Genomic DNA, 10,486 nt, shown 5'->3' on the forward strand with positions numbered 1-10,486 from the left:
TACAAAGGATTCCAGTGTTTTAAGAAAAGTTTGAATTGAAGGACAAGGTAGTAAGTAGAACTAGATTTCTGCCCTTGAGGAACATGTATAATAAGAATGTCTTGGTATAATAAAGTTCACACTCAGGTTAAATGCAGAGCTAACAAATTTAGAAGGTCTATTATTAAATGTCCATAAAACCATCATCACCATTTATCTGATATATAAATGTGAGCTGTTCTATTTTGTAAACCTGAGACAAAGTATCAAAGTGCCTTACCTTCCTACACAGAATTTTTACTTCAGGGGGTAGAAGTCTGACTCAGTTTTAAGAAAAACAGTAAATATGTTGTATCCTTACTTTGTCCTTAAAATTTGGCTGAGATTATATGAGAGGCAGCAGTCATATTTGGCTAATTGAAAGAAGGCTTATAGCTGGCTGTGGAAAGGATATGTTCTCCATGATCGTGAATTGAAGACCAGCCCATGACCCAGCTGGAGAAAAAAAAGGACCCTATTCCCAAACCTATTTAAAAACAGTCAGGACCCCTAGGGGCACAGATTTCTTTCTGGGCAATTACAAGATGGGGAGATAAATGTCTTCTTTTGAAAGCCAAGGAGAATTATAATTCACTGACTTGGCCTAGAGAAAGTAGTTTCATTAAGAGAGATCTTCTATCTTTGGGGGCTACCAAGCCTCTTTTATTTATTTACTTTCTTTATTTTAAGAATAGTATAGAAATCAGCTGTGAGATAGCTCAGAGGAAATAAGACTTGATTAATAATCCATAATTCACAAGTCATTTTTTTTAATGTTTATTTTTGAGAGAGCGTGAATGGGAGAGGGGCAGAGAGGGGGAGAGAGAGAGAGAGAGAGAGAGAGAGAATACCAAGCAGGCTCCATGCCACCAGCACAGAGTCCAATCCGGGGCCCATTCTCACAAACTGTGAGATCATGACCTAAGCCAAAATCAAGAGTCAGATGCTCAACGGACTAGGCTACCCAGGCACCCAAGCTCCTTCTTTTAAAATAATGTCTTTCCCCAGCAACCAGAAGAGAGTATCTTTACTCTGTAGTGCAAACTGTGTAATGGGAAAACACTTGAGAAATCTTTTCCTCAGGTAACTGAGGGAGTACTGCCAGGCACAGTTCATATTTATAAAGGCCTTGGCAAACACATGGCTCTAAGATTTTTTAGGCAAAAGTTGTAATATTCTGTACTTCCTTAATTCTGAGTATTAGAGCACTATTGATTTAAATCCTTTCAGGAAAAATATAAAAACACTCCTTTAAATATACATATCCATTGTGAAGTATATTGATGTCTATAACTTACTTTGAAATGAATTTTTAAAAATTGATGAATAGGGGTGCCTGGGTAGATCAGTTGGTTGAGCATCTGACTTTTGATTTTGGCTTAGGTCGTGATTTCAGGGTGTGAGATCAAGCCCTGCCTTGGGCTCCTTGCTGAGTATGGGGCCTGCTTAAGATTCTCTCTCTCTCTCTCTCTCTCTCTCTCTCTCTCTCTGCCTCTCTCCCCCACTGATACTCTGTCTCTCTAAATAAATAAAAATACACTTTAAAAAATTAAATTGGAGCACGTGGGTAGTTCAGTCAGTTAAGCTACTGCTCAGGTCATGATCTCACGATTAGTGAGTTTGAGCCCCAAATCGGGCCCCATGCTGGCAATGTGAGCCTGATTTGAAAATAATTTTCAAAGTTGATGAACAGATAATGGATATGTGATAAAGAAAATATAGCAAAATATTGATTGTGGAATCTTAAGTGGCATGCATATGAATGTCTACTGTATAATTCATCTTTTCTGTATTTTTTTTAAGTTTATTTTGAGAGAGAACGTGTACACATGTGCATGCATGAGTGGGGGAGGGGCAGAGAGAGAGAATCCCAAGCAGGCTTCCCCCGACAAGGGGCTCAATCTCACAGTTGTGAGATCATGACCTGAGCTGAAATCCAGAGTAGGACACATAACCAACTGAGCCACCCAGATGCCCTTGTAAATTTTCATATTTAAAGAATGTTAAAATGTTAAACAACTTGCATGATGGAACTAGGGAAATGGATCAAATTATAATTTATCATAATTTTGAGGCATAACCTTGAAAATTTGGTAGAAAACCTTCTGTACTCTTGGTTGCATTATTTTCTTTTTACTTTTTTCTTTGGTTATATTATTTTCTGCAAGGGTCCTCCACTGTGTACATGACTCTCTTTGAGTAGCCACTAACCATATGTTACAATACATTGTAGACCTCAAATATTTATTTAAATGAATAAAAGGACAGTAATGGAAGTATAACAGATTGGGCTGGATTACTACTGACTCCAGGAAAATCTTTGAGAAAAAAATTTAACCCCCTCACAAAACAACATATCTCCTTGATGTTTGCTGCTTTCTCCTTCAACTGAGGAGAAAATGTCTGTTAAGATTTTATTATAGTTGTTTTATATAAACATGTATACATGATTATATGATTATATAGCTAGCATCAATATATATGTTTATATATAATCATATATATGTGATGCTATATAATCATATATATAAACACTATGTAACAGCCTAGGAAAATGTTTCTGATTTCATGTGGAGCAAGAAAAGCTTAAATTATCACAAGTTTTCGGAGCAACTGGGTGGCTCATGCTCTCTTTCTCTCTCTCTCTCTCAAAATAAATAAACTTTTAAAAATTATTACACGTTTCCCATCCTGATGATTGAAACCATACGTAAAAGCACAAATGAAAGGGGAATGCAATGGAAAAACGTCAGATGAAATTGAGTTGTGTGGTAAGAGGATGCGTAGGGCTAACTTCTGTTTTCCCTTTTAGCCTCTCTAGAATTTTCTATGATATGGTTATGGTTACTTCAGTAATTAAAGTACTAAGTCTGAATTTTTAAGAGCAAGCCCGTGTCTCCACGCAGCTGACTACCGGCTTTTCTTTCCAGGGCAGCCAACACAGTGCACAGAACAGCTTCCACCCCGCCCTCGCTCCTGTCATCGCCAGCCTGCAAAGCCTGGTCGGCACAAAAAGAGCTACAGACCCTTCCCCCAAAAGTTCAGGTATTACTTGGACACACCTCGAGGAAAGACATCCCACTGCCCAACTTTTTTAATATTAATATTTTTTAAAAAACAATCTCTTTGGGGCACCCGGGTGGCTTAGCCAGCTGGGCGGCTGACTTTGGCTCAGGTCATGATTTCATGGTTCATGGGTTCGAGCCCCGCGTCGGGCTCTGTGCTGACGGCTCGGAGCCTGGAGCCTGCTTCAGAATCTGTGACTTTCCCTCTCTCTCTGTCCCCTTCCCAGCTCATGCTCTGTCTCTCAAAAAATAAATAAACGTTTAAAAAAAAATTTTTTTTTTCAACAATCTCTTCACCTTCCTTCAGTTAAGATACTAAGTTTAAATCTTTGAACGTGTGCACATAAGCCCCAGCCTTTATGAAAAGCCAGTTCTAAAGAAAGTAAACCCATAGAGATTCATTTTGGGAATTTTGCCTTAAATTTTACACAAATCACGTGGCAGGAAAGCGGAAATCTAAAGTGCTTCATAAAGTGGAGGGCCTGTCTGGCTCAGTTGGAGGAGCACGCGACTCTTGATCTCGGGGTTGTGAGTTCAAATCCCACATCAGGTGTAGGCACTTCATAAAGTAAAACCATTTCCAAAGAGAAAAATTTGAAAGTACAGGTCACTTGAGGAAAGTTACACATGCATATGCCATTGCAAGTGGAGCAGAGCAGGGCGTATTTTTAAGTCTTTCCTTGAGTAGAGGGTTATCTTTGATTAAGGCAGAAAAATGTACAGTAAAACACTAATAGCTCACCCCCCTCAAGCCGTTTAATCACCATATTCCAGGCAGCTGCTGGTACAGCCCATCAGCTTTTGTCAGACCAAATGATGATGACCACATCCATGTCAAACAGAGGGCTTCTTCAAAGTAGCCCCTAATCAATAGTTGCCATTTTGGATTTGGGGAAAGTATGTCATGCCATTAGCTCCAGTATTCTCTCTTGAAAGGCCTAGAAAATGACACCATTTTTATGAGATAATATGAAATACTATGTTGTCTCTTAATTTTAAAAAGTTAATTGTGTTGCTTTTTTATTTATAGGCGCAGATACAGGACCAAGGACCGTTGAAATAATCAGGGTAAGTCAATTTTGCTATTTTTCTGATCTTTGTTGGTTTGCATAAAATGTATATTTTCTCCTTATTATATAATTTGTTGGATTGTTACTGTCCTCTTTTAAGTTTCACTGAAGTAATCAAATGGCCTATCTTTCATAAATAAAAAAATCAGTAAAGCCGCATGGTGACCACTGTGAATCTTTGGGTACATCCCATCCACTATGTTTTGTGCATGTATTTAAGTTTTACAAAACAACAACAACAACAAAATGATATCATATGGATATACTCTTGAGGCTTATCTTTTTCACTTTTATATTTTGAGAGAGAGAAAGCCAGCAGGGGAGGGGCAGAGAGAGAATTTTAAGCAGGCTCCACAACCAGCATGGAGCCCAGTGCAGAGCTCAGTCCCACCACTGTGAGACCATGACCTGAGCTGAAATCAAGAGTTGGATGTTCAACCGACTGAGCTACCCAGGCACCCCATTGTCTTTTTCACTTTAAAGCATGAACTTTTAGTCATGCTTGTATTTGTTGACGATTTCTATTGGTTTTATAGTATCCCATCATATCATGTGCTATAATTTTTTTAATCAGCTTCCTCCTACTAAACAATTAGCACATTTCTCAACTTTTGCTCTTTTATAACAACATCTTTGTATTTCTTTTTTGTCCATATCATGAGTGATTTCTTCAGGATTTGTTCCTAATATGAAATTGGTTTTTGTTTGTTTACAAAAAAATTTTTTTTTTAATCTTTAAGTAATCTCTAACTCAGTGTGGGCTTTGAACTTACAACCCCAAGATCAAGGGTCACGTGCTCTATAGATTGGGCTACCCAGGTACCTCTAGAAATGAAATTGTTGAGTCAAGAGCCACACTTGTTATTTAAAGGCTTCTATACATGTTACTAAATTCCCTTCCCCAAAAGATTGTATAATATGTATTTCATAAAATTGTCATATCCTGATGTTCAAACTCCTGTGTGATATCCAGAATATTGGAAAGTACTTTCACTTTGATCACTTTTAAACATTAAATTTGGGGACACCTGAGTGGCTCATTCAGCTCAGCCCAACTCTTGATTTTGGCTCGGGTCATGATCTCATGGTAGTGAGATCAAGCCTCACACTGGGCTCGCACTGGGCATAAGGCTGCTTAGGATTCTCCCTCTCTTTCTCTCTCTCTGCCCCTCCCCTGCTCGCATGCACGTTCCCTCTATCTCTGTCTCTAAACATTACATTTGGGATTCAAGAAGTATGACCTTGCTATAACCATGGTTCAACTGCAGTGAAGAGATATCCAGCATAGCTTAGCTCTCTGGAGTCCATCATAGCTGTGTTTGAAGGCATTCTACCATTTATTAGCTCTATAACCTTTGGCAAGTTACTGACTTCAGGTTTTCTTATCTGTAAACTGGGGATGATAACACCTCACAAAGTAAATCTTGTGTGGATTAAATGCGGTCATGCAAATGGTGTGCCTGGCATTGTACCTAGTACATCATAAATGTCCAGGAAGTGACATCCATTATTAGTGATTACAACTTTAGCTAAATCTGTTTTATTTGTTCCTAGTGTCTTTCCACCAGAGTGGCAACTCAGATGTTCCTATGGGACATAGGGACATATGGACATAACTTTCCTATAGGAAAGTTAAATCTACCAACATATACATAATTATGGACAAATTAAGGAAGCATTATAATGGATTCGAACAAAGCCAAGTTATTCCATAAATTTCTCCTCATTCCAAGATTTATAAAATATCATTTTATGCTTCCTTAGTTGTTTCAGCCAGTTGGTTTTTTTTACAGGCTTTTATAAAACAGCCTGCTCCTACCAACTGTATTCTCCCACAAATGGTCCAAGCAGAAACTTTGCGATGAAATGCATCTTGCCATTTTGCATGCAGGGCTTTACTATTGATGCATTCAGGAAATAAAAGCTAGACACAAACGTGCTGGAAAACAGGGTATAAATTACCTGTGACTAGAGAGGTCAGCATCACCATTCTTCTTTTATAGACATGATGTGGCAGCATTCGTAGTGTTATTAATAATAAAGAATGAGTCCTCACACTTATGTGACATGAGTCACATGCAGGGGAGCGGCAGAGAGAGAAACACAGTGCGGTCTGTGTTGTCAGCACAGAGCCCAACATGGGGCTGGATCTCATGAATCGGATGATCATGACCTGAACTGAGATCAAGAGTCTGACACCGACAGGACTGAGCCACCCAGGTGCCCCCGTGACATGAGTTTTTAAAGTTCTTTCAGGGGCACCTGGGTGGCTTAGTCGGGTAAGCATCGGACTCTTGATCTCGACTCAGGTCATGATCTCAAAGTTCGTGAAAATGAGCCCTACATCAAGTCGGGCTTTGCACTGACAGTGTAGAGCTGGCCTGAGATTCTTTCTCTCTCTCACTCTCACTCTCTGCCCTTCCCCCACTCACATGGCTGCTCGTGCATGCACTCTCTCTCAAAATTAAAAAAAAAAAAATTTAAATAAAGTTCTTTCATACATGGTTTTTCTTGTTGTTCTTTTCCCTTTTTCCAACTTTATGAGGTAAAATTGAAGCTCACTAAGTGGTATATATTTTTAAATGATCAATTAAAACTGTAGAAACCCTGCTACCATATAGGTCCCTTTTCCACAACCATACCACTAACATTTATGCCATAGATGTCATATGTTTACATTTAGATGAATTGAGAACCCCACCAAACAATGTTATAATTTTTACTTTCAACTGTTCTACATATTTTAAAGCCCTTAAAAAAATTGGTCTCATAGAAAATGGTTCTTTGCAGACTGAGTAATTTAGGATTTTACCCTGGATCTCATAAACGTTACGCTGTACAGACTCTGAAGAGTGTTGATATTTATGCTTTAGCAGACGATCAACCCATTCCATCTCAGAATGTGAGTGATGGTTGACATCCCAGTTCGGTTCCGTGTCGGTCTGTCCTGCATGTGTGAAGCTTAGAATGGAGCCTGAGAAGTCTGTGTGATCCCTCTTATTGGATGAGATCCCTCTCTCAGGCTCTCTCTACTCTAGTCTTCTTCCCTTATTCTCCAGCCACCAGGCACTCCCTTGCCTGGTTTCTCTGGCTCTGGTGGCCAAAAGAGGTAAAATGGGGCAAGATAGATGTTAATATCAGAGAGAGTGACTCCACCTTTACAGCTCCTTGACTGGGGCTCGCCCTCAGGACCAAGCTGCCAGGAAAACAGCTGAGAAATCCACCCCTTACGTTTTTTCTCCAAGTTTTGGCCCTCCACCACAATTTGTTTGAGTTTCTTTACTTTTCAGAAACCTCAGGTAGTTGTTTCCGTGTTTGATAGAGTTGTTCACTGTAATGAGTCAGCAGGAGAGGGATGCCACGGCCGTGCAACGCGACCATACTGAAACTGGAACTCATCATTCATTCTTTGAGTGATTTTTAAAATAGTAACCCTGTGGGCGCCTGGGTGGCTCAGTCGGTTGCGCGTCCGACTTCGGCTCAGGTCATGATCTCACAGTCCGTGAGTTCGAGTCCCACATCTGGCTCTGTGCTGACAGCTCGGAGTCTGGAGCCTGTTTCAGATTCTGTGTCTCCCTCTTTCTCTGAACCTCCCCCATTCATGCTCTCTCTCTCTCTCTGTCTCAAAAATCAATAAAGGTTAAAAAAAAAAATTTAAAAAAAAAAAATAGTAACCCTGTGCAGCAAATATGGGGAAGGCCTGGAATGCAGCCAGGATCCCTTCACCGGGGTCCGCGTGAACCAGGCTGCCTCACCCAGTGATCCTAGCAAACACTTTCAGTCACATCTTACTTCTCTCCGCAGACTCGGCTGTCCCTGCGGCGGGTGTCCTCTCAGATCCTTTATTGTGATGCAGCCGTGCAGCTCTTTGAGAGCCAAGTGTGTTTGTTCACACCCAGAAGAGCATGATATGTGTGGCAGTTTAATCATAAACACCATATGAGATCATACTTGCCAAGTCTGCATCAAAATTGGCCACTAAACTGAGCAGTAACATAGGGTTGTTTTGTATTTTTTTGTTGTTTGTGCTCCTACCGTTGCCTTTTACCGAGCCTTTTCTGTAGGCCAAGACTACACTATATCATCTCCTGTAATCCTCAAACCAACATATAAAGACAGAAGCTCTAAGAGCTTAAGGAACTGCATTGAGATCCCTCCCCCCAAGCTAAGTAAGTGCTAGAACTGAAACACAGGTGTTTCGGACTCCAAAGGCACTGCGTTTAACTCCTGTGTTTCCCTGGCTTCCTGCAGCATGGACGGATTTTGTGCAACAGCTATCTGGGGGCAACCAGGTTGTGGGGTTTTCTTATTAAGTATAGGAACATGGTGTTGTCCTTCTTTTTTAGGAGCTCAGCGATGCCCTTGGAATCAGTATTGCTGGAGGAAAAGGAAGTCCCTTAGGAGATATCCCAATATTTATTGCCATGATTCAGGCCAGTGGTGTGGCTGCACGTACACAGAAGCTTAAGGTAAACAAAAGGGGAATGGTGAAGTGCTAACAGCATGTGGTAGGAGATGAAGGTGCAGCCATGGGCACTTTGTTTAAAGTTCGAATTCCAACAGAGACCCACACAGAGGGCAAAATGCATTGGAGAAAGTTTACACCTAAAATTCATTAAGCCCCTGGGCATATAAAAATATTATTGTTCGTATCAAAGCTTCTTGATGAAAGAAGAAATTGCAGCCCTTTTTCAGAGCCTCCGATACCATTTTTAGCACTCCATTCCACCCAAAATTAATTTTCCCCCGAGAGATATTTGACCTGAGAATCGTCCTTCAACCAGAATTAATGCTCTTATGTTTCCCCCCCCCCACCATTGCCCCTCCATCTTAACTTAGGTAGAAAAATAAAGGAGAAAATATCTGGCCTCCTCATTAGAGCTTTACTGAACAGTTAATTTGTACACCCCACTATTACTGGTGAGTGGACGTATACAACACCACCATTGCCAAAATACAAAAGTGGCCTGCCGTGCCTTCTCAGGATCAAATCTGGCCCCCTTCTTGTTTCTCTGATTGGTCTGTATTTGGGGAAAGCCATAAAAATTCCTCATGTTTCTGGAACATGCATACACAGTAGAAACATGGAACCTTCACAATAGCCACAAATGGGAAATATGACTTACAAAGAATTTTAAGCATTCTTCTCAAATTTAATTTTTCTTAATGATAGTGATTTTCTTCCACTTTTGTACTTCCAGGTTGGAGATCGGATTGTCAGCATTAATGGGCAACCTTTGGATGGGCTGTCTCACGCGGATGTGGTTAATCTGCTGAAGAACGCCTACGGGCGCATTATCCTGCAGGTATTGCGATCAATGGAGCACGCAGCTGCATGAGGCAGATAAGTGGCGTGCAAAAAAAGATTGAGCGTCACTGGCAGTAGGCATCACCGCCCAGCAGGGTGCTTGCTGATGTGAATTATGAAGGTTGAGAGCAAGAAATTATTATTTTTATTCAGAAATTCTTTAATGCCACCCATACAGGCAGTGAGCATGATTATATGAAAGCATAACAAGGGGAGAAAAATTACTCTTTGCTTCACATGATAAATCAACAAGGCTTTTAGCTTCCAGCGTTCTTTTGTAAATCAAAGTTTGTGAGGAATGGGAAATGATTTCTTTTCTTATGCCCAAAAACTGTTACCCAACTGCCCAAGCACTGTTTCCTCCACTCCTTTTTTAAAGGAAAGAAAAAATACAATGCTCTTTTTCCCTTAGCATAAATGATTGCCAACACGGTTAAATTCCCACTGTATGGTTGTCATCAACTAAGGCAGACAATTATTTATCAACTGTGGTCCCCCAGAGTCCCGTCCAGATGCACAAAGAAATATACCAGGAAGTAAGAAAGAGGTATGCTGTTAATTACCTCTCCTATTTCAGCACCTCACATGTCTCTGAGATTGATATGGTGCACTGAGAGGCAGGATACTGCAGTGAGTTTTGCTAATGAATTTCCCCCAAAACGTATGATTAAAATCACCACACTTCTGCAGGTAGTAGTGAACAGTTTACAGGTAAAAAGAATAAAACCCACCATTTAGCACCTTAGAGAGAGGGCTAGCCAGCCCCTCAGATCATTCTAGCCTTAAAATAATAATTTCAAGGGGTGCCTGGCTGGCACAGTCGGTTAAGCATCAGACTTCAGCTCAGGTCGTGATCTCACAGTTCATGGGTTCAAGCCCTGCATTGGGCTCTGTGCTGACAGCTCAGAGCCTGGAGCCTGCTTTCAATTCTGTGACTTCCTCTCTCTGTGTCCCTCCCCCACTTGCGCGCTCTCTCTCTCTCTCTCTCTCTCTCTCTCTCTCAAAAATAAACATTAAAAAAAATT

General features: G+C 40.6%; 1 protein-coding gene across 4 annotated transcripts in view; it reads left to right on the plus strand.

The window, feature by feature from the left end:
- PATJ (PATJ crumbs cell polarity complex component) overlaps positions 1 to 10,486 on the plus strand; it is a 372,856-nt gene that overhangs the window by 332,352 nt on the left and 30,018 nt on the right. For all 4 annotated transcript variants that reach the window (XM_040470436.1, XM_040470437.1, XM_040470438.1 and 1 more), the window contains exons 39-42: positions 2,949 to 3,063; positions 4,114 to 4,151; positions 8,500 to 8,622; positions 9,355 to 9,459. In XM_040470436.1, the coding sequence (XP_040326370.1) occupies positions 2,949 to 3,063; positions 4,114 to 4,151; positions 8,500 to 8,622; positions 9,355 to 9,459 (381 nt within the window). The remainder of the gene's footprint in view (positions 1 to 2,948; positions 3,064 to 4,113; positions 4,152 to 8,499; positions 8,623 to 9,354; positions 9,460 to 10,486) is intronic.

The sequence above is a fragment of the Herpailurus yagouaroundi genome, unplaced genomic scaffold, assembly GCF_014898765.1.
Source record: "Herpailurus yagouaroundi ecotype Mexico unplaced genomic scaffold, PumYag 77, whole genome shotgun sequence".
NCBI lineage: Eukaryota > Metazoa > Chordata > Mammalia > Carnivora > Felidae > Herpailurus > Herpailurus yagouaroundi.